Consider the following 24,348-nt stretch of genomic DNA (forward strand, 5'->3'; position numbering starts at 1 on the left):
ATTTTTATGTTCGGAGATGAATTTAGTCGTCACTTCTGCATGACAGAAACTATTTCATTTGCATGAAACATTTATTTTCATGAAAGATTCGTCAGTTTTGTGAAAATGAACACGGAATATTATTTTTCAAAAGCTTTGGTCAGTTATTCTGCACAGGGAAATGACATGGTATAAGAATATGTATTGTTTTATAAGCCCTAACAGTATTATTCAATAAATTCCACTGAATATGAAAAAATGATTTCTTTTGCCACACAGTATGCTGCTGCCCCAAAAATATTTGATTACATGGTGAAAAATAGATGAATTCAAAAGCTCCAGTCATTTCTGCCAGCGAACAGAGTGGCCAAATTGTTTTTGGCTTTATTCAAATTTCATCAAAACACCCGAGATTAATCAACTCTATCAATTTGGAATAACTTCACCTCTCAAAGGTACTTGCAGCTCCTCCCCGTAATTTCTTTCCACCTTCCACTTTACTCAAGGATTCTCGTATTTAGGATCTTCAAATTGTCGGAGAAACAAATTTATACACATAGCCCCATGAGGATGGAACGTGAACGGAATTCTCCTACGAATGCGCATTTCTCCATGGGTTGAGTCAAGAAGTTTTTGCCGAGAAGGGAGAAGTCTCGGAATGAAGGGCTTTAATCAGAAGAACATTAATAACCATGTCGGAAACGGTGAATGGCATTTGTATTAAAGTGTTGATAGATTGCCTCGTGAGGGACCCTTCCTAATTAGCTCCATAATCAAATTTGAGCGAGTCATTATTGTTTGCGGCATCGACAATGAATTAACTTCAAAGGTGCTTGTCTCTCGTTGAACCATCATAACCCGCGAAATCGGGACGGGAAATACACTGTAGCGGAAACGTCCACTGCTACCACAGTTTCACAATCTAGTTTGGCTAGGTAACCTACGACATTGTAAATGAATTTGTTTCCTCCGTTTTTTACATAGCAGTTGTTTATTATTCAGATTTCATTTTCAAGTCGAAGCAGAGGGGGAACCTGGAGGAAAAGTTGTCACTGGAAGTGCAACGAAACTCAACGGGAATTGTTTGGATAATTCAATCGAGGTGTTGTAACGAGGTGCCGTAATGATTTGTCCCTGAGATTATGTTTCTCATTATCAGCTGTTTATACCTTGTGATTGATTGCTTTCAATTGTGCACGGCTGCATGAAATCTTGTTAGATTTCCTCAAATTTATCGAGCTCGACTTGGCCCTTTTTCTGATAATAGTTTGCAGATTGACTTAGTAGCGCGAATGGAGCTAGGGGTGTCACTCACACTAATGCCACGGAATAATTGAAAAAATCAATTTTATTTCCTCTTTTGCAATTCAGATTTGTGTTTTATAGCCCAATCTTATGTTTTTGGCCTTTAGAGTAGGATTTTCTATACATTTTATTGGCTTGCTAATCTACTCTTCTAGCACAATGGTTGTTTAATTACCATAAAGATAGGAAGGGGGGTTCCATGTTTGCTAAAATGTAATAACATCTTTTCCAAGCTTTCTTAGGTGTATCCTGCGCCACCATAAAGCTTTATCAGTTATCTTTATTGAATCCATGAGGAGTGGTCCGACATACGTAGTATGGTCGTCAGTGCATTGATCAATGCCATATAGAATCTCTTTTTCAAATCTTTAAGACTTTAATGTCCGAATATTTTGTGCAATCATTTTTATGAGTGTATCTATATTTGATGGTTGTAAAATATGTAACAGTGTAAATTTTACTAATGTTTTGTGAAAAAGGTTACTGAAAAAAACACTCTTCTTTGAATGAATATAATTTCCTTTATATGCCAGATGAAATAATGTTGTGCTTATGATTATGCTTAAATTAATAGGGTTGGTAAATACCGGTAGCCTTATTTTCTTTCAGTGCCACATTTATTCTCAGCCGTGCTCTTTGTTTATAAACCAAGTTAGGGTCAACACCTTAAATATCCGCAAGTTTGGTAATCAGACATACATAGGATGGTTGTTTGTGCAATGATCAATTTTATATACCTAACTCTTTTTCAAATTTTCATGACTTTAATGTCAGAATTTTGTGGACAATAGTATTTGTGAGTGTATCTATTTTTGATAGTTATAAAATATGTGTAAATTTTACAAATATTGTCTGGAAAAGGCAACTGAAAGAAAAACTTATATTTGAATTAAATTAATTTCCATTAAATTAAAACTTATGTTGAGGTTCTGATCACACTTAATTTATAAATAGGGTTTGTTTGTTTTCTTTTTGTGCCCCCAAATTATTCTCAAGTGCGATTTTGAAAACTAGTTAGGATCTGTGCCTTAATTAGGTCAAGTTTGGTAATCAAAACCCCATAATTATTTTAGGCCTCATTAAAACAGTATTGATTAATGTCACATTTCTGTGATAACAGATACCGTAATATTAAAAGTTGAACTGATGTTGATTTTGGCATTTAAGATAAGATACTTCAGGTGACAACTCTTTGCTCAAGATGCAAGGTTTGGATGAAGCAATGTTAAACTAATTGCCATTATCATCCACCTGAAGTATTTACATTCTGATTATCCTGATGAAACACTTGCCATGTATTAATTTCAACAAATCTAAAAACAGATTACGCTTCCCACTAAATGATAACAAAAATCAGCACAATAAACAGTTTAGAATCCATCAAATTATAATTTATTGACTTTCTTGATGACAAGGAAGTGTGTTTTCAATTTCTCTGTTTTTGAAGGTTAGTAAGTAGCGATTAGTCGTGAATCTATGGGCTTTAGCGTGATGTTTGACTTAGAAATCCATCGCAGGTGAGCAAATAGAAAGGTCACCAGACACGCTCAGTAAGGAGGGGAGACAAATACGCACAGACAGACAAAAACGCTTCTCAGAATGTAAAGTCTCACTTAACGATGCTATGTCAACGAGACTTCTTAATCACGGAGCTCTCCTTCCCTGCTTCAGGCTTCAGGTACTGCTTCCTTGAGCCAAAAATATTACTTTGGTGATGCGACTGTGTTATGGATAGTTTTACATCAGTTGTAGGGTAGACATACCTTTGGTGAAGTCTTGGGAGAAAGCCAGTTAAAATTGAATGTTTGTCAAAATGTTTTCCTAATTTAGTTTGGAATGTTGTCATTGAAAGAAAGATGAGGGATTTTACTAGGGCTTCAAAAGGGTTTATCTCTTCTGTGAGAGGTGATGTCTAGGTTTGGCAATGCTAAGGGATGGAAACGCTGAGAAGGTTGCTGAAACACCCTCGCTGACATGAGATTGCTTAACACTGTTACAAGGTGTATTATAGCATTATTTATAGGACTAAAAAAATTGAGCTATAATGGGACAGTGCAGATAAAAAAAAGAATTCTGACTTTGTTTAACTTTATTTCTTCAGTTTTAAAACATAAGAGGGGTGTATTAGAATTGTAGGTCAGTAAAGTGATGGATGTCTTTCTTCATCTATTGGAGTTAGCTGTAAACTTGACATGCATTTTTTTGGTTAATTCTGTTCAGCATGGAAGTGGTAACACAAATTTCTGGAAATAAATTAAATATGTGATTTAAATAAAACAAATCCTGTTTCCGTTTATGCATTTGGATTGGTCAGATGTCCCTTGTGTAATGTCGAAAGGTTCTTGTTTGTTGTTTAATGCCACACTCAGCAATACTCCAGGTATGTGGTGGCAGTCTGTAAATAATTAAGTCTGGACCAGACAATCCAGCGACTGACATCACAATCTCCACAACTGGATACAATCACATGTGTCAACAGAGTCTGCTAGCCTGACTCCCTGATCCTGTAGGTCGTCTCTTACTTGCTGAAGACCAATTCTAACCTGGATCTTCTCTTAGTTTGAGAGCTTCTGTTATTCATTACCTCTGCATGTCACTGCCTGGGGCGCTTCAGTGTTCTGCATGTCGAGTTAATCCACCCAACATGTCCAGTTTATCCCTCTCGGTCACTCACTCAGATGAAAGGAATATATATTCAAGTTGTGCCATTTTAAAAGCAATGTTATGCAAGATCAGGTCAGGTTAGGTCATTAGGGGGCCACACATTTGCTGTGCAAGCTGTTTTCATATTTTATATTATTGGTGTCACTATTAAGTGTTCTGCTGAGAGAGATTGTGGCCTTCTGTCATTCCTGTAAATGAAACCTTCACTCAAAGGTAATTTCATAGATAGTACATGTGCCTCCTCAAAATGTTGCACTTTCAGTGGGGACTGAACTACTATTTGACAGCAAGCGTATTGTATCTTCACTTCTCTGACACGTGTTGCAAACATGGAAGAGAAATACTGCAGTGTGGGGATGCTAAGCCAAAAATATCTAATTTCCATTGAGGGGCATATTATTGTTGATCTCAGGTACTTGCATCTGGGTCAGGTTCTGAGACATTTGAGAGTGGTGTTGTGTTCTAACTGCCATTCTCCAACACTCATGATGTACACTTGATGAAAATTCTACCATTACACTGAAGAATGCTTGATTCTGATCATGGTCATAGCAACATTAAAATCAGGTATCTAATTCCATTAATACATGACACTTTTTGTGGATAGCAACTTTTTTTTTCTTTATCACACAGTGATTATTTACAAACTGCTGTCATATAGCTGGAATATTGCTGAGGGTGGCATTTAACAACAAACAAACAGACATTACAACTGTTGCAAATTCCACACTTTCACATGGGCTATGGTAGACATAGCATTGTATTGTTGTAGTGATGAGGGGGGCCCAGTTGTCTAAGGTGCCGCGATTCGCTGTGCAGAGTTGCGTGCCTTGGGCATGCCAGAAACCTATGATTGTGGGTTCGAATCCCGGTTCGCCCCGATTGTGTTTCTGGGTTTGTCAGCACCTTACCTGTGCTCGTGGGTTTCACCGAAGTGGTAAAAGTCAGACCTGCATCACTTCGGGCTTTCCTCCCACATTAAGCTTACACACCGGGATATAACTGGAATACTGTTAAAAGCGGAGTTAAACCCGACTCACTCACTCACTCACTCACTCACTCACTCAGGTCCTCACCATACCTATCTGTAATGACAACATACATATTCTTCAATAGACTTGAACATCTTAACCAGAGACAACTTTCTGACATGTGATGTCGCTCTTCCTCTTGTTTCAAATATGATCACACAATAAAAACTAAAAGCTCATTTACATAGCATTGTATTGTTGTTTTGATGAAATTATGAAGGTCCTATAAATACATCATAGGCTCGGGGGTAGGCTTTTTTGTTGTTGTCAATATTAATTTTAGATATTGATATTTACCCCCTAGCATATAATGCAGGGGGATATAGTCATCATCTGTTTTTCCTGTCAGTCTGTCTGTCCATCCATCTGTCCATCCGTATTTCATTTCCAGAGCATAAATTGAAAACCATGAAAGATTTTTCATCCAAACTTGGTACATGTATTTACCAGGGGCTGAAGTGTTGCCTTTTGCTATTGAGCAGGCTGGGGGGGATTTGTCATCTTCTGATGACTCCTGTCTGTGCAAGAGTTGCATCATAACAATGATTGTGTCCATTTATTGCCAGGGATGATTCTTTAAAACAATTTACAGTCATTTGAGGAGTTGGATCATGTCAATTAGGGCTTTAAAAGTATGGGTACACATCTGTTTATACCCCTCAGGTAGCTATTTGTGGTGGGATGATCCACCAGTGCATCGGTGGATCGCGATTTTTTACTTCTCGATACAAGTATCCATCACAGTCACACACTAAGTAAAATATATCAATTAAATCTTTGCTTTACTGTTCCACTAAACACTAATCAGTAGTGCAAGTTAATAGTGAAAACATGAATATTTTCATTGGTTGTGCCATTCTTGAAGCTGCCAACTGTAAATCATCAGTGTGCCAGGTATTTGGCCATCCTGTCTATAAAAAAGGGGGCTTATGCACCACACATAAGAGCACATGCAAGTATCGTGATACATATCGGATCGTGAGTAAGGTATCGTAATACGTATCGGTTCACACAGTTGGTGTCCCAGCCCTAGTAGCTAGGCCTTCCCCATCCTCTTCACCAGCCCAAGCCCTCGACATACCTAGCGGTAATGACAACATACATATACTCCAATAAACTTGAACATCTAAACCAGAGACAACATTCTGACATGGGACGTCACGCTTCCTCTTGTTTCAAATATGATCACACAAAAAAAATTGAAAGCTCATTTCCATAGCAAAGACAGAAAGAAAACCTGTGTTGAAATGCAGTGTTGACAAGGGCCTGTGACAGAATAAGAGTTAGTTGGACAAATATTGAACAAATTCACCTCTGTTTGCATGAACTACATACATGTCTTTGAGCTCATCTTACGGACACTGACAAATTCCAGAGCAATTTAGGCTTTTGCAAACTCACTATCGCCAGCTCTTTATCAAGTGGAGTTTCCTAGCTTTTAATGAATTTACTAAGTCAGTGAGAATCTCTTGTCCGTAGTCCTGGGCCCACTTGCACAAAGCGGTCTTAGCGCTAAGATGATCGTAACTCCCATACTTTAACATATAGGCTTACGATAGTCTTAGCGCTAAGATCGCTTTGTGCAAGTGGGCCCTGGTAGACTATTTCTTCTTCTTTTCAAGCAAACAGGAACTGGTTCACTCTTTCCTTCCGTGGAGTTTTGTGGTTATTAATGAGTTATTGGTTTTCATCGTGTATAATTAGGATCTGTATGTAATCAATTTACGCTAATTATTCTGACTCGTTTCCCTCATAACATTGTGGCTCAACTGTTCATGTTGGAGGATAATTTAACACAGTTTAAGCTCTCAAACTTCTAAACTAACATCTTTAGTTTCACAGGAGAGAACAGCTATCTTTTTCAGGAAGACAGCCTCATTATTTTGTGGGCCATCACGATAAAACTGACATTTGTCCCGACTAGTACAAGCAGCCACACACACATATGCATACATGTCGCTATATAAGTGCAATAATCTTGAACGCAACGTTAAAACCCCATTTCACCTCACCTACAAAGTATCAGGGTCCCATTCCACAGTTAACAATAGTGAAGGAGTAAGTTAATGCTTTACGTCACATTGGCAATATTTCGGCCATATCGTGACGAAGTTAACAATAGAACTGAGATGATTTTAATGCCTATACTTTAACATGGACTTCTGACAGTCAGAAGGCGAAGGGATGGGACCCAGATCTTTAACTCATAGAGAATCTCACCTGAGAGTCTGTTGATATCAAATATAACAACATGAGTTGATACAAGCTTTTATCGACAAGTGTTATATTATATTTCGATATTTGATATCAAAAGACACATGGATGAGATTTTGTTTGTCATCAAAAATAATCCTTCCAACCTTTTCATTTTGGAAACAATAATAACCAACTTGTCTAAATGTAAAAAGTACATCGAGCCATTTTCAGTGGCAGAGATATTAGTGATGTCATTTGATTGTGATGTCATGGTAACCAATGGTTACTTTGGGTTAATGTATCATCATTCAAGGATATATCAATGTTAAAAGGCCTCTGCATCATTTGGTTGTTGCTTTTGTGTCAAACAAACTATCATCCTATCCTTGATACAGTTGCTCTGTTGGGTTGGTAGCATTCAGCCGCCAGAAACCTGGCATCCAAACACATTCATCAATGATTAACACATTCATCAATGATTAACACATTCATCAATAATAACACATTCATCAATAATAACACATTTATTAATAATAACACATTCATCAATGATAAACACATTCATCATTGATAAGCACATTAATCAATGATAAACACATTCATCATTGATAAGCACATTAATCAATGATAAACACATTCATCATTGATAAGCACATTAATCAATGATAAACACATTCATCAATAATAACACATTCATCAATAATAACACATTCATCAATAATAACACATTCATCATGATTAACACATTTATCAATGATAAACACATTCATCATTGATAAGCATTTTCATCAATGATAAGCATATTCATCAATGATAAACACATTCATCAATGATAACACATTCATCAATTATAACACATTCATCAATGATAAACACATTCATCAATGATAACACATTCATCAATTATAACACATTTATCAATGATAAACATTCATTATTGATAAGCATATTCATCAATAATAAACACATTCATCAATGATAAACACATTCATCATTGATAAACACATTCATCAATGATAAGCACATTCATCATTGATAAAGATATTCATCAATGATTAACATATTCATCATTGATAATGCATATTCATCAATGATAAGCATATTCATCAATGATTAATACATTTATCAATGATAAACACATACGTCAATGATAAATGCATACATTAATGATAAACACATCCATCATTGATGAACATATTCATCAATGATTAACACATTCATCAGTGATAAACATTATCAATGATAAGCATATTCATCAATGATAAACACATTCATAATTGATAAACACATTCATCGTGCCAGTATCGAACAAACCTGACTATTTGTGTGTTCAAATCTTCACTTTTCTACTAACTGGTCACTGCTATGAAAAGCCTTGCACACTACATGATATCATGAAGAATTGTTATGTTTTTCAACCTATTGATAGACTTATAATATTGTTGTTTATTTCAGTCGCTGGATGGATTTGCCTTTGCTCTTGCAAATGATGGTCGATTCCTGTACATATCAGAAACAGTGTCTATATACCTTGGTCTTTCACAGGTAAGAACATAGATAATAGTTTCGTAGGGCAAAAAAACAGCCTTTTACTTTACAATGTGTATTGGGGCATCAAAATAGAAGCTATTTTTTTAATTTCTTTATTATTGTTTATGCATCTTGGATGGACTCCCATTATGTTCTTAGTGCTGATATATGTAGATATGACAGGTGTTTCTGCCTGCACATGAAGTCAACTCTGACGAAACATGGAGTACACGTAAATATGACCAGACATGCTGATACTGGTAAGTCCTAAAAGATGTAGTGGTTCGGATAGGGCCCACGTGCCCAAAATGATTGTAGCACTATGACCAGTGTAAGTCATTGTTAAACAATGGGAGTTACAATAGTCGTAACACTGAGATACTTTTGTGCAAGTAGACCCAGGAGCAGGCAGACGGGCAATGTGTCTTGTTGTTTATGGAATATATATTTATGTTGAAAAGTCATAACAAATATGCAGTTAGAGCAGTATTTTTGAAGTTTTAGCAGAGAAAGTCAGTACAATATTAAGAAGAGGGACTTTATTATCAAGTTACATGGGGTCACCAGAACCATGGCCTTGGTTCAAGTCCTGAAGATATATTACGATTGAGGAGATTGTGAGAAACTAATGGCCATGGAAAGTTCGTTTAAAATCTGAAAGTTTTGTCAGAAGGAATGGACTTCTCTATGAAATGAATATCCGCAGAACATCATGCTGTGAATTTTCGACTTGTATTGACATTAAACAGACAAATGATCGTCCATGGTTGAAAAAGCTGCTGAAGTGAAGATGGTTCGATCTTGTTGAAATACGACTCCAGTGTTCAAGTAATCATGTAAATAGATGAAGGAAGGTTGCAAATAAATTCAAACACTGCTTTTGGAGTGTCCAAGAAGAGAAATGGGTCCTAGATTTATGGTAACGAATGATTGATCTTGGTTCTGATATGGAGGGGAAAAGTAGTCCTAATCAAGGCAGATAAAACCAGGAAAACAGCTTTTAGGAGAGCTGTTGATAAATAATAGCCATCAACTCCACAAACAAACGTTACCAAAATTGTCCAAATCACTTTTGTCATCGAAAATGGTGGAAAATTAATCAAATCTAATTCGATGATGCCTCCCTTGGTGCTGCAGTTGATTGCGAAGATGCCGAAAATTAATAATATCAGAGTTATCAATCTTTGGGAAGAAATAACATTACAAGCCGTGGAGTCATTTAAACGAGACTTAATCAAATTCCAGAAACAAAGTCCACCCCTCCATGATGTTTCTATAACCCAGTAAACCGGTTGATTTGCCGAGTTTTGCAGAGATCGTCATCTCCAGAGACTCCATGTTTAAAACTCTGGGCACATTCTGCCGGCATGGTAGAAGAACGATGAGAGGGAATTGTGGGCTTTTAGTTTATTGGCCCAGGGGGAACCAGGTAATGAGACCTTCAATTGTCACTTGGCAGGTCCCAGGGAGCACTTCATTCGGGGCCTTGACATCACGGGATTAATCGCCCCCTGAGACTTTCCGACTGCAAATGGAAACCTCTTGAGCCAGGGTCTGCCCCTGACAGGGCCATAATTGTCATCAGCGCACCCTTGCGGGGCCCTGAGATTGACCCGCCAATCAATTAACAGTTGGTTTGAGGTCTCATTGTACCTGCCGATAATAACGTCTACTTCTGTATGTGTTAGACACAGACCATCACTCAGGATGCTTTCTCAACTTACAAATTTGGGAATCTGTTTGTTTTGAGACTATTTCACTGACATGATACAATCACGTGGACTGAGAGAAGTTTTTTTTTAATGCAATGAGATGCTGCCCCCTGGTGTCAAGTTTTCATGGTCTTGGTACTCTTTGTAGCTTGACTTGAAATTTGCTGAAGTTTGATGTTTTAGAGATGTTTAACTATGAAAGTTTCATTTGTGTGAAACTACACTTTACAGTTATGATATAATGCCCTCAATGTTGCTATCAAAGTTCTTGATCGAAAATTGGACAACTACACGATAGATAACGATAAAAAAATGAAAAATGAAACATGAACGGGTCTAAATAGCACTGATTTAATCAGTTCACATCATTAGTGACGGATAAAGCCGATTGTTGGATTAACGAGTGTCGGGTTAATGAGATATACTGTATTTGATAACATGTTTTGTTTGGGGTTTTTTATTTCAAATTTTTCATGAGCAATTTGTGTAAATATTGGTACTTGAAAAATTCACTGATGCTTGTTTCCCGGACGATAGAATTAAAATATGACCTGCAAAGAATTCCAAATTATGTTATATTATCTGTACTGAATGAATGAATTAATATTGTGTGTCAAGAACCTTGATGAGGGACTTTCAACATTTATTCATGAGGCACCAACAACCCATAAATCTGATTGGTAGAATGTTGAAATATATGGGTTTCCTGATGATGTGATCAGTAAAACAGACATCACCTTGGTCAATTTATTACTAACATTACCCTACATTAAGTCATCTGTGATGTAAAACAATTTATGACATGATCATCCATTATTACATTGCCTCGGACTGTTTCACAAACAAATAAACTACAGAAGTGAACAATAGGCATGAACTAGCCAATCAGCATGATGCATACTTTTCAGTGATTTACTGAATCCCCAGAGGGTAATATCACAACATATGTGATTGTATCTTATCATGTGTAATTCCATATTCATGCAAGGATATCACCAAATATTTGATAACCTTTTTTTAAGAGATTCACTTAGATCAAAAGAATTGCAGCAGTTTTCATTATCAATTTTACTTCATCAAATACCAAATTTGATCATGTGGTCAGGAGTGATTGGAGGTTTATGTCCTTGAAACTTTGAAATGATTGTTATAAGAAAAATACAAACAAAAAGAAAAAGAGCATATTTTCATTCAAACAGTATTTCAATTATTTATTGTTTTTTAAACTTAAATTAATGGATATGACTGAGGTCAACTGTCACGTGACTACTGAACTTTTAAATAGATGTATTTATTATTCTATCAACTAAATAGGATCAAACATGTGATAATGCTTTATCTTGTTGTGTATGTACAATAGTCATTTCATTATAAAAAATGTTATCAATAATGCAGCTGTCACCTGATTTATAGTTGGTAAATAGTAACTACAAAGAAACTATATTATCATCCAAAACTGGCTCCATCAGGAGATATCGCTTGGGTGAGATCAAGCGATATCTACACTGTAGATATCGCTGCAATGAAATTGCATCACAATGCTTTGCAGACCATTGTGACGTCATTGGATACCATGACATCACAATGAAATGACATCACTAATGGCTCTGCTACTGAAGCTGTTAGCAGTACTTTTTACACTTAAGACACTGCTTATTACTGTCTACAAACTGAAAAAGTTGGAAGAATGATGTTGGATGATAAATAAAATCTCACCCTCGTGTCTTTTGATATCAAATATATCAACACTCCGAGTTTTCCCACTTTTATCAACTCGTGTTGATATATTTGATATCAAAAGACGAGAGGGTGAGATTCTCTATTTTTGTAAACCATGAAATTTATACAAAAATCTTTTATGAAGGCCATAAGCATTTTGCTCCATTGCTCCATTGGTCTCAATCCACATTCAGCTCTGTCCGTTGAAAGTAGCACTTGTGATTGGTGGAATTTTTATGTGACTTAAATTCAGATTTGATTAATCTGTTGGCTCTTCAGGTCATGAGGTATTTGCATAATCTTCAGCATTTGACAAGAAGGGGTCATCAATTCTCCTAGTTTAGCTATGCAGCCTGTAGGATATGTGAAAGAATCTTAAAATAAAATGTGATTTACAACTTGATTAAATTATCCAAATGGTTTTTTTAGCTGATGTATTTTGTTCACCATAACCATGGTAACAAATGCTAATTTCTGTATTCTGTTCTTCTTATTGTAAATTTCAAATGTGTTTACAAACAAATTTCTTAGATTGTTCTCCCAACCCACTTTTATTGGTCTACTCACCAAAAGTATGAACAATACCATTTTTAATAATATTCTGCTGGATTTCATTTTATTCAAAGAACATGTCCAAAGGAAATACTTACCTTGTGAATTATGAAATGAAAACAAAATCTTTCGGAAAGAAAATGTCAGTTCAGTTCTGCGCACTGAAAGTTGCAGTTATGATTCCTATCCATTTTCGTGTAAATGAGAATGACAGTGTGGCATTTCTGACCATCTTGATTAAGCAAACAGTGGACACTGCCTGAGATGTGCACCCAAAGACCGCCGTATCTGCAGTGAGCAGTGGAACAGATTGTCAATTAGTGAATGGATGGACAAGAGCAGTGAGTTAGATAATGTCCCTACTGAACATCATGGCCACAGCCATCACTGTCAGAGGTCTCCTTACAATGACGTAATGTGGAGATGAAGCAGGCACTGTCTTGTACCGACTCATTTAGCGTCAGTGTCACTTTAAATGGTTACCTTCTACTGACAAAAATAGTGGAATTATGCATTTTACTGTAAGCCTCAAAGTTTTTCACACTGCAGTGATACTTCTTAGAGGGGCATAGACTTCTTTATTACAATTAGGAGAGACGTTGCATTGTAGGTTCTAACACTGTTATCAAGAAAGTGATACATATATCAGTCAATATCAAGTATCATTACCTGCCCTTTACTCAGGGGTGAGAATCTTCCACAGTGACCACCAATTTGTTAAAATCTCATGGCTTCCCCCTACACCCCCCAAAATTATGGACCACGCTCCTTTACAAAGAAGTTTCAGCTGAAAAAGAAAATATCCGTTCTCATCCCTCTATACTAAGATTATTATTGGACTTTTAAGACCAAATTCTAGGGATAGTAATGAGATCAGCCTGTACCTATATCAAATGTTTTTGAAGCAATTTTACTAGCTAGTTAACACTTAGTTATCAGGCGAAGAGGCACCATGCATAAAACAGGTCTGGATTGCATAGAATGACACTAAAATGATTTTTGTTACACAAACTGATGTCATTTTACTTCAAATAATGTACTTGCAAATGTAAATAATAATTATAAAAAAGATGCTCTTTCTGAAAACCCAAACTCCACTCAATTAAGGTGTCTACCCTAATCCTTATTTACTGATTTTACAAATTAAATATGGTTCATGCAGTAATGATGGAAAATAATTCCTGCCCAGAATACCCACCTAAAATTAGGAAGTACATACCATGTAAAAGTTGTTGTTAAACACAAACTGTAACAGTTATTGTTGAAACAAACACTTTAAAAGTTATTGTATAACAAAACTGTAAAGGTTATTGAAAAACAAAAATATGTAAAATACAAATTTAACTGCTTGTCCTAAATGTCGAAAAAGATAAGCAACTGTAAATGTAAATGGTATTCATAACAGTGGTAAACTGTAAACTGTTCGATGACAAACAAAACCTTGGAAAAAAAGAAGATAAAAAAGTTGCTGTTTCACCATTAACTGACCAAATAAAACTTCAAGAACTCAAGAACCAGTTGGTATTCTATGTTTTTCTCAATACTGTTTATATATTTCCAGCATCACTTCTTTACTGGTGTCAGTGGATCTGAAAACCTTTAAATTAGAAACGTGTCACCCAACTTTTGAGAGTGGTGTTGCAATCGTCAAGCCGATTCTATGAGCTACCATTTGTTATCTGGTGCTGTTATCTGCCCTTCCAGAATCTTGCACTGAATGTTTAATAACTGAAACAAATGACAACATTAAGTGTTTTTTGAAGATTGAAAGATTAAGGATATTTTTCAGTTGATGTCACAACTTCTGATGGAATGTCAATGATAGATATTATTGATGTGAAATTTGAGAGTTTTGTCCTCTTGGTGAAGTAGAGAGTGTATTTTGGCTCCACAACATTTTGGGAACAATTATTAATCTTTGGGACAATGAGCCATCTACTGACTCAAGCTGATGGCAGTTGTGTGTGCATGTCTTTGGGATGGTGAGCCAACAGTTGCCTCCAGGTGTAGACAGTTGTGTGTGCAAGTCTTTGGGGTGAAGAGCCAACAGTTGCCTCCAGGTATAGACAGTTGTGTGTGCATGTCTTTGGGATGATGAGCCAACAGTTGCCTCCAGGTATAGACAGTTGTGTGTGCAAGTCTTTGGGGTGAAGAGCCAACAGTTGCCTCCAGGTATAGACAGTTGTGTGTGCAAGTCTTTGGGGTGAAGAGCCAACAGTTGCCTCCAGGTATAGACAGTTGTGTGTGCAAGTCTTTGGGGTGAAGAGCCAACAGTTGCCTCCAGGTATAGACAGTTGTGTGTGCAGGTTTTTGGGATTGTGAGCCAACAGTTGCCTCTAGGTATAGACAGTTGTGTGTGCAAGTCTTTGGGATGGTGAGCCAACAGTTGCCTCCAGGTGTAGACAGTTGTGTGTGCAAGTCTTTGGGATGGTGAGCCAACAGTTGCCTCCAGGTATAGACAGTTGTGTGTGCATGTCTTTGGGATGATGAGCCAACAGTTGCCTCAAGGTGTAGACAGTTGTGTGTGCAAGTCTTTGGGATGGTGAGCCAACAGTTGCCTCCAGGTATAGACAGTTGTGTGTGCATGTCTTTGGGGTGAAGAGCCAACAGTTGCCTCCAGGTGTAGAAAGTTGTGTGCAAGTCTTTGGGATGGTGAGCCAACAGTTGCCTCCAGGTATAGACAGTTGTGTGTGCATGTCTTTGGGATGGTGAGCCAACAGTTGCCTCCAGGTATAGACAGTTGTGTGTGCAAGTCTTTGGGATGGTGAGCCAACAGTTGCCTCCAGGTATAGACAGTTGTGTGTGCAAGTCTTTGGGATGGTGAGCCAACAGTTGCCTCCAGGTATAGACAGTTGTGTGTGCAAGTCTTTGGGATGGTGAGCCAACAGTTGCCTCCAGGTATAGACAGTTGTGTGTGCATGTCTTTGGGATGGCGAGCCAACAGTTGCCTCCAGGTATAGAAAGTTGTGTGCAAGTTTTCGGGATGGTGAGCCAAGCTGATGGTAGTTGTGTTTGCTTTTTCAGGTTGAGATGACTGGCAGCAGTGTGTTCGACTATGTGCATCAACAGGACCACCCTGAACTGGCAGAGCAGCTTGGCCTCTGTCTTCCACAAAGTGAGTTGCCACTACAACAAGCCGTATAGAATTGTCAGAAGATAGTGGCTATATACAGACTTAATAAATATGGCAGAATGTGTTTTGTATGCACACATCTTGTCATTGGGAGTTCAGTGATCGCATTTGGTGTATAAAGCATGCACTCCAATAAGCAGCCCCTGGTTTGTAAGTGTAATCTTTGTAAGTGTCCCAACTAAGACTGAACATGACAGTCTGTATTTTTGTGTGTATATTACAGATATTTTACAAGAAACAGAAGAGTGAAAAAGGAATGTAGTTGCCTAGTTACTATTATAAAAAAAGTTTCATTTTCACCGACGTTTGAACTAAGGTGGAGTGTAGGGGCATACCAGATACTAATATATCATGCAGAGACATTTTTCGTTGTTATGAAGCATTTATATTGTACACAGCAAAAAAACAATATTCTGATATATTATTAGGTGTTCCCTTACTTCATTCCCCCTGCATATATAACTTTTCCATAAAGAACAAAAATCCTTCATTGGAAACATGGAACATTTTGGGACTGCTGTGATGATGAAATGATTAGATCTAGAAAAAAGTTCATGTAGAGTATGAAAACTATTAATGCTAACAGAGGGTATTTGTCTTTCCTTGTCTAATAACTTTTATCTCAACGAGGGACCTGACAATACTGAATTATTTATATAATGTCAACTTTATCAGGGCACAAGAAAAGAAAGGACAATTGTTCTATTTATTATGTATTTTCTGGCTGATCTTCAAGATCTTACCCTGAAAACCATTATGGTATCCAAGCAGACTGAAAGAAGTTCCGGCATCAAGTGTTATTTTTTGTGCAAGTGAAATAACATGTTATTCACTCGAGTGAGATATCAATTTCATTTGTTGAGATAAATACAGTATTTTTTATCACTAGATGCATAATTTAGATTGATATTTAGAAACTGTAGTTTCAGCTAAGACAGAATTGATGTATGGATTTCAACTTTTGTTATATTCTTTCAATACGACATTTTTTGGTAGAGATGTTAGTACATTTACTAAACAAAATGTGCACTTTAGTAGGGTATGGAAATATGCTGGTGACATGAGAGCTGCTTTGTCTACAGAATATTTATTTGGATCATGCAAATTCAGATCGGTCAGAAAAACATGTGGTTAGCATTTTGCATATATTAACTGAAATTATTCAGTTGATAACAGGTTTTTTTGAGTGCTTATTTTGATATGGGCTGTGTCAACAGTTTGCCTGATTTCTACAAATAATTGTTTGGTTTGGTAAGAGTGCTCCTTTGCTTGTTGAGCTGTACAAATATAGATTGATTAGCAGAATATGAACATAGCGAGAGTGAGTTAAAATTGAATGTGTCAACAGACATATCTGAGTCATACAGCAGTCTAACACATACAACTGTCTCATGTGATAAAAGAAAATGTTCAGGATCAACAAATGTTCAGCTTTTATTTTGACAACTGAAGTTCATTTGCTATATAAAATTTTTAAACCATAGGATTAAAAAAGGTATTGCCTAGGTGTTCAGAGCCAAAACTGGCGATTATGTTTAGAACTACTTCCTTTTGACACATACCCTTGCAGTATAAGTCATGAGTCTCATCCCAGACCAGTCTTGTATTGCTGTGTTTAATTCTTTAAGTGTGGTGTACCAGTATTAAAGCTAGTATTTATTAAGCAAGTGATGCTTCTTAAAGATATTGACTGAGCATGGTTACAGTGTTGCCAAATTTGACACATCAGTGACAAAAATGATGTCTGATGCAATTCCCTATTTTTACTTGTAACATATGTTCCAGTGTTTTTTCAGGTGAACAATTTTTACTTGTCTTTGCATTTGTTTGTGATGGGTGCCATGGGTGGGACAGGATACTATCCCCTTTTTGCGAACACCTTGTATCATCACTCTTTGATAGTGATTCATAAACACATGCTCATGATACAGTTGGAATCGTACAATCGACTCTGCTTTTAGCAGAGATTTCTGATGAATAAGGAAAGGGTTTGGTTGCATTTTTTGTATAATTGATGATTTTGCTACAGACATATCAGGCAGCAACATCCCATCCCCTGGGTCCACTTCTGATGAGGGATCCTGCACCTCCAATGCTCCACGATCAGGCAGTCCGCCATTACATGACAGAGGTAGGTACCGGCCAGCTCAGATCTCTCGGGTCACACATCACTTGTTCCAGTACAAGGTACCAGATAGGGTAGCTCCACGATCAGGCAGTCCGCCATTACATGACAGAGGTAGGTACCGGCCAGCTCAGATCTCTTGGGTCACACATCACTTGTTCCAGTACAAGGTACCAGATAGGGTAGCTCCACGATCAGGCAGTCCGCCATTACATGACAGAGGTAGGTACCGGCCAGCTCGGATCTCTCGAGTCACACATCACTTGTTCAAGTACAAGGTACCAGATAGGGTAGCTCCACGATCAGGCAGTCCGCCATTACATGACAGAGGTAGGTACCGGCCAGCTCAGATCTCTTGGGTCACACATCACTTGTTCCAGTACAAGGTACCAGATAGGGTAGCTCCACGATCAGGCAGTCCGCCATTACATGACAGAGGTAGGTACCGGCCAGCTCGGATCTCTCGAGTCACACATCACTTGTTCACGTACAAGGTACCAGATAGGGTAGCTCCACGATCAGGCAGTCCGCCATTACATGACAGAGGTAGGTACCGGCCAGCTCAGATCTCTTGGGTCACACATCACTTGTTCCAGTACAAGGTACCAGATAGGGTAGCTCCACGATCAGGCAGTCCGCCATTACATGACAGAGGTAGGTACCGGCCAGCTCGGATCTCTCGAGTCACACATCACTTGTTCACGTACAAGGTACCAGATAGGGTAGCTCCACAATCAGGCAGTCCGCCATTACATGACAGAGGTAGGTACCGGCCAGCTCAGATCTCTTGGGTCACACATCACTTGTTCCAGTACAAGGTACCAGATAGGGTAGCTCCACGATCAGGCAGTCCGCCATTACATGACAGAGGTAGGTACCGGCCAGCTCAGATCTCTTGGGTCACACATCACTTGTTCCAGTACAAGGTACCAGATAGGGTAGCTCCACGATCAGGCAGTCCGCCATTACATGACAGAGGTAGGTACCGGCCAGCTCGGATCTCTCGAGTCACACATCACTTGTTCACGTACAAGGTACCAGATAGGGTAGCTCCACGATCAGGCAGTCCGCCATTACATGACAGAGGTAGGTACCGGCCAGCTCAGATCTCTTGGGTCACACATCACTTGTTCCAGTACAAGGTACCAGATAGGGTAGCTCCACGATCAGGCAGTCCGCCATTACATGACAGAGGTAGGTACCGGCCAGCTCAGATCTCTTGGGTCACACATCACTTGTTCCAGTACAAGGTACCAGATAGGGTAGCTCCACGATCAGGCAGTCCGCCATTACATGACAGAGGTAGGTACCGGCCAGCTCGGATCTCTCGAGTCACACATCACTTGTTCACGTACAAGGTACCAGATAGGGTAGCTCCACGATCAGGCAGTCCGCCATTACATGACAGAGGTAGGTACCGGCCAGCTCAGATCTCTTGGGTCACACATCACTTGTTCCAGTACAAGGTACCAGATAGGGTAGCTCCACGATCAGGCAGTCCGCCATTACATGACAGAGGTAGGTACTGGCCAGGTCTGATCTCTCCTGTCACACATCATGTGGGAAAGATGGGGTAGCTCTGAGGTCAACATGTTTGCGTACAAGACATTACCAATTTGTGTTTGATTCCTAAAGAGACATAACAAATAAAGCATATTTTTCTGAAAACATACTGAATGTTTTGTGGAGTACATAGTACTTTCAGTAACTGATAGTGACATGTCTATGATGGATACAGGTGTTGAGATGAAAAGAATACTGAAATACCACATTGTAACAGTGTGTGAAGTCATCCCACAGATGACATCCGTACCTTGTCAGCTTGCTAACAGGGTTAACCTCTGTGGTCATGTGGACAAGGCGTCTGACCTTAGATCAGTAGGTCCATGGTTTGAATCCCTGCAAAAAAGGTGCCTCCTTCTTATTGTATACACCTCCATGTTGGTGAGCTTAGGTGAAGGTCCCACGGGGAGATAACTCATTTCAGTAGTGCTTACCAACAACTGATATTTATCAAAGCATTGTGTAATGAGCATCAGAGAACTCAGAAGAGACATTTGTCAAAGTTCCAACATATTTTAATAACATGTGAAGGGTAGAAAGTAATTATGGCACCATGTTGGCAAATTCTGCTCTGAATGTTTAATGGAAAATATGGTCATGACCTTGGCTCCCAGACTAATAGCGATACTCTCAAATGTTATGTCTGCTTCAGTATTGTAAATATGAAGCAACAATCACAATTTGGTGTTTTCTATTGCAGGCTATGTGATGAACCCTAGTCCGAACAAAGGCTATGACAGGTGTTTCTGTTTGCGCATGAAGTCAACTCTGACCAAACGAGGAGTACACGTAAAGTGTGCCGGGTACAGGGTGAGCAGGACAATAGTTTCCACACAACTATAATGTACATGTCAGCTGTGTTGTGTCCTGAGACAGGCTGTCTCAGGGAACTGTAGATCATTAATATAAGAATTAATTTTCCAATTAGATATCTAGCTCAAAATTACAAGTGACGTAAGGTCTAAGGTGGTGCAATTTGCTCTACAGAGTTGCCTCCCTTGGTCTGTGAGAATAATACCAGTGTTGGTTTAACATGAATGGTAAATGTCTAGGATCTGGACTTGAAATACTGTTTGTAGTGACGTTAAGTGCAACTTGCTCTCTCACTATAAAAGCTTATTGTCGTCAGTATATACGTTATGTTATCTTCTTACTATTTTGTGAATGTTAAATGAAGCCCATTTCTAGAGTGTTTGAACTTTTATCCTGATGCTGATATATATATATATATATATATGCTTGGTGTTGCAGGTTGTGCATATTGTTGGACAGCACCGTCCCCAGTTTTCGTTTTCGGTGAATCGCAAGCATCCACCACCTGTCCTGGGGTTCATAGCTCTCGGGATTGCCCTTCCCCCGCCCACAATCACAGAACTGAGGATTGACAACGATACCTTTGTCATGAGATTATCACCTGACTTCAAAATCATCTATTGCGAACCTATGTGAGTTTAGAGATAATTATCTTTGCGAGGTACCATTTCTATTATTCTTTGATCAGGTACTGTAATTGTGAATTTATAGATGAAGAATTTTTTTTGTTTGTTGATTAAACTCCGCACTCAGCAATATTCCAGCTATATGACGGCGGTCTGTAAATAATCAAGTCTGAACCAGACGATCCAGTGATTGACATTATGAGCATCGATCCACGCAATATGAATATGATGACATGCATCAACCAAGTCTGACCACCCGATCCCGTTAGTTGCCTCTCACGACAAAGATAGTCGCTTCTTATAACAAGCATGGGTTGCTGAACACCTATTCTACCCCGGATCTTCACGGGTGTGTAGATGTATTTGTGTATTCCAATAGATGTACTGGTTATAACCCTAAGTCACTAATCTAAAACTGTGATGGCCACTTTCCTGTTTTTCTTGCATTTTGGTTCTATATACTTTTGGATTTTCAGTCACATAAAATGTCTTAACCATACCAAGGGTTGTCCTTAAATCATACCAGAGATAAGTGTTTCTTGAAGAGAGTTTGTTGCAAACATTATCGTAAAACACAAAATTTGTAGTGTGCTTTGAATGCTGTCTTTAATACTGTCTAGGCTAATTTATTTTTCAAATCAAATATTGGTAATGACATTTTTTATCAATATTAGCCCCAAACTTATCCAGATGATAGGCACTTTTCTGCGACAGAGTTGAAACTGTAAGGGAGTCTTTCTATCCACACCTTCTTCATTGCAGTGTCTCTGACCTGATGGACATCCAGGCGGACGACCTGACCAATGGCCTCCTGTATGACTTCTGTCATGCTGCAGACCTCCACAAGCTCAGGAAGGCACATGTAGACTGTAAGTTTAATTATACAGTCAAGTCTCATTAATCCGACACTCGCTAATCCGACAATCGGCTTTGTCCGACACTAATGATGGGAACCGATTAAATCAGTTCTATTTAGACCCATTAAACCGACAGTCTCGCACTCCCACTCCGACACAACTAATTTGCAAAGAATTTCTGAAATCATTCATTAATCAGTCCGTTAATCCGACACAGTGATCAGCGTACTCCGTGGTCATCTGCCCACGAGTACACAGCCCGTGATTCGATGCGAAACGAGTGAGCTGTTAGCTGCACATTACAACATCTATCGGATTTTCGATCATGAACATTGACACTACTTAATTTTGTTTATCCGACATACTCGTTTATCAACATGCAACCAACCATGTCGGTTTAACGGGACTTGACTGTACCTTTCTTGTGGTACTTAATACTTATTGGGAGTGGTAGGGTAGCCTACTAGTACAGTGAGTGAAGTCCATTGCTGGTATTCACCGCCATGTTATATCTGGCATATTTCTGCAGCATAAAACCTAACGTACTTACTCATGCATATAGTTGAATATGACCCACTTCGGCTTCTGAATATGGATGTCACAGTACGTTTACCTCACGTATCGATACATATTGCAATACTTGGGTCAAGATCAGGAAATTCTCTTATCCTATGTGGCCCGATTAGCAAATGGTTAATGCTTCGTTTTGTCCAGTTTGTGTTATGAGGGGTCCCCTGCGACGAAGTGGGGCTGGGGATACCGGAATCGGAGTTCATCCATCCGTCCGTCTGTCTGTCCTTCCTTCCATCCGCTTCTCAAAGGGGACAAATTTTCTCTAAAGTATTTCAGCTAGAGATATGAAATTTTACACACAAATATTACTGGTCATGATTGGAAAGGAGTTTGAAAACTGGTGTCTTTAATTCTTTTTGTACAGAGTTATGGCCCTTGCTCTATGCTTTTCAACTGCATGAAATGGGGAAAAGTTTTCTCAGAAACTACTGAAATTACATGAGCGACAGTTTGCGTGCTTATCTAAGAGATACTTTTCAAGACTGGTCCTGTAAACTATATTTTCTTCCCTTGCTGCATAATTCTAGGTTTTGAGCATACACAGTAAAAGCTCATGATCCATGTTATTTACAAAGTGCAGAGTGTCTGCAATGGGGACATGTTTTCTCAGAAACTACTCAAGTTAGCTTATCTAAGAGATACTGATCAAGACAGAGTTCAAGAATTGGTGCCATAAAAAAGAAATTCCAGAGAAGGGGGCTTTTTGTGTGTATTAATTTCCCATTTATCATTTTTTCTGATGGCATAAAGCAACCCTAGTTCCTATCTCTTCTTAAAGCTTTCCAGGACTCTTTTTTTCAAAGTTTATATTTACTACTATATGAACAGAAAATTTCTAATGTGCGCCATGTGGGGAGTAAGTGATAACGCTGTTTACCTGTTTAGTCCAATAGCAGAATGCAATCAAATATAGCATTCTGTATTGTGAATTGCGGTACAGTAACACTAGCCTGGGTAGTTGTCAGGCCCTGTGGTAGTCATAACAAAACAACACAAAAACAAACAAACAAACAAATAAGGTTAACAGTTGTGTTGAAAACTTCTTTCATCTGTCTGGATATACAGATATTTTATGGGTGTTTCATCTACTTTATATATTGAATGCACTGCATTGATCTAGAATGTACATCTCAAGTATCCTACTCTCTAATATCAAGAGAAAAGTTATGTTAAGGACACTTTTATTTTGGCAAGTTGATAAACAGAAACAAATTCAAATTCAGCTGAATTCAACCTTTTCTTTCATGTCTTAATCATTTTCAGTGTTAGCCAAAGGTCAAGTCTTGTCAGAGTATTATCGAGTGATGAATCGTCATGGCGGCTATGTCTGGATCCAAACCTGTGCTACAACCCTGTTTAATTCCAAAAGTATCGATGACCAAAATATCATTGCAATTAACTATGTTCTCAGGTAAGATATAAAATTCATCCATGTATTCTTTGATTGACCAAATATTATATTATCACTTTAAACAGAATTTAAGGAGAAAAATACCAGTTCCCGATGTCACTATATCATTCAATCCTGGACACTAATGGTTGAAAAGTCAAACTTAAACTGAATGATGGTATAAGTGTTGATTGCACTGATTGGCATTGATTTTTTCAATAAAAGTGTGTAAGTGTGGGGTGAGGGGGTATATATTTGTGACTGTGTTCCATTCATTGTGTTTTTAGAGAGGAGTTTGACAGTTTAAAAATGGCATGCAATTTCATTAGTTTAATCATAAATTTGAAACCTCTGCAACAACTGACTTAAGTGGTCATAACATGATTTCTGTTCTATGATGTTGCAGTGGTATAGAAAATGATCGGTTGGTGTTAGACTCATGGCAGCTAAATGGCAGGAGGACACTGGGGCCAGACCCCTCTGATCACAGCGACCCAGGGGAACTTGGATCTGATCCAGGTAAGCGACAAAATAATCCAAACTTGGGTTTTACTCAGTGATAAATTTAGCAAAGATGAAA

General features: G+C 38.3%; 1 protein-coding gene across 2 annotated transcripts in view; it reads left to right on the forward strand.

Moving 5' to 3' along the window:
* LOC124137081 (protein trachealess-like) overlaps nt 1–24,348 on the forward strand; it is a 120,625-nt gene that overhangs the window by 89,247 nt on the left and 7,030 nt on the right. For both annotated transcript variants that reach the window (XM_046503234.2, XM_046503233.2), the window contains 8 exons: nt 8,631–8,720; nt 15,713–15,803; nt 17,851–17,952; nt 20,210–20,319; nt 20,761–20,954; nt 21,711–21,817; nt 23,642–23,789; nt 24,175–24,287. In XM_046503234.2, the coding sequence (XP_046359190.1) occupies nt 8,631–8,720; nt 15,713–15,803; nt 17,851–17,952; nt 20,210–20,319; nt 20,761–20,954; nt 21,711–21,817; nt 23,642–23,789; nt 24,175–24,287 (955 nt within the window). The remainder of the gene's footprint in view (nt 1–8,630; nt 8,721–15,712; nt 15,804–17,850; nt 17,953–20,209; nt 20,320–20,760; nt 20,955–21,710; nt 21,818–23,641; nt 23,790–24,174; nt 24,288–24,348) is intronic.

Source organism: Haliotis rufescens, unplaced genomic scaffold, assembly GCF_023055435.1.
Source record: "Haliotis rufescens isolate VD_foot unplaced genomic scaffold, xgHalRufe1.0.p SCAF_3, whole genome shotgun sequence".
Taxonomy (NCBI): domain Eukaryota; kingdom Metazoa; phylum Mollusca; class Gastropoda; order Lepetellida; family Haliotidae; genus Haliotis; species Haliotis rufescens.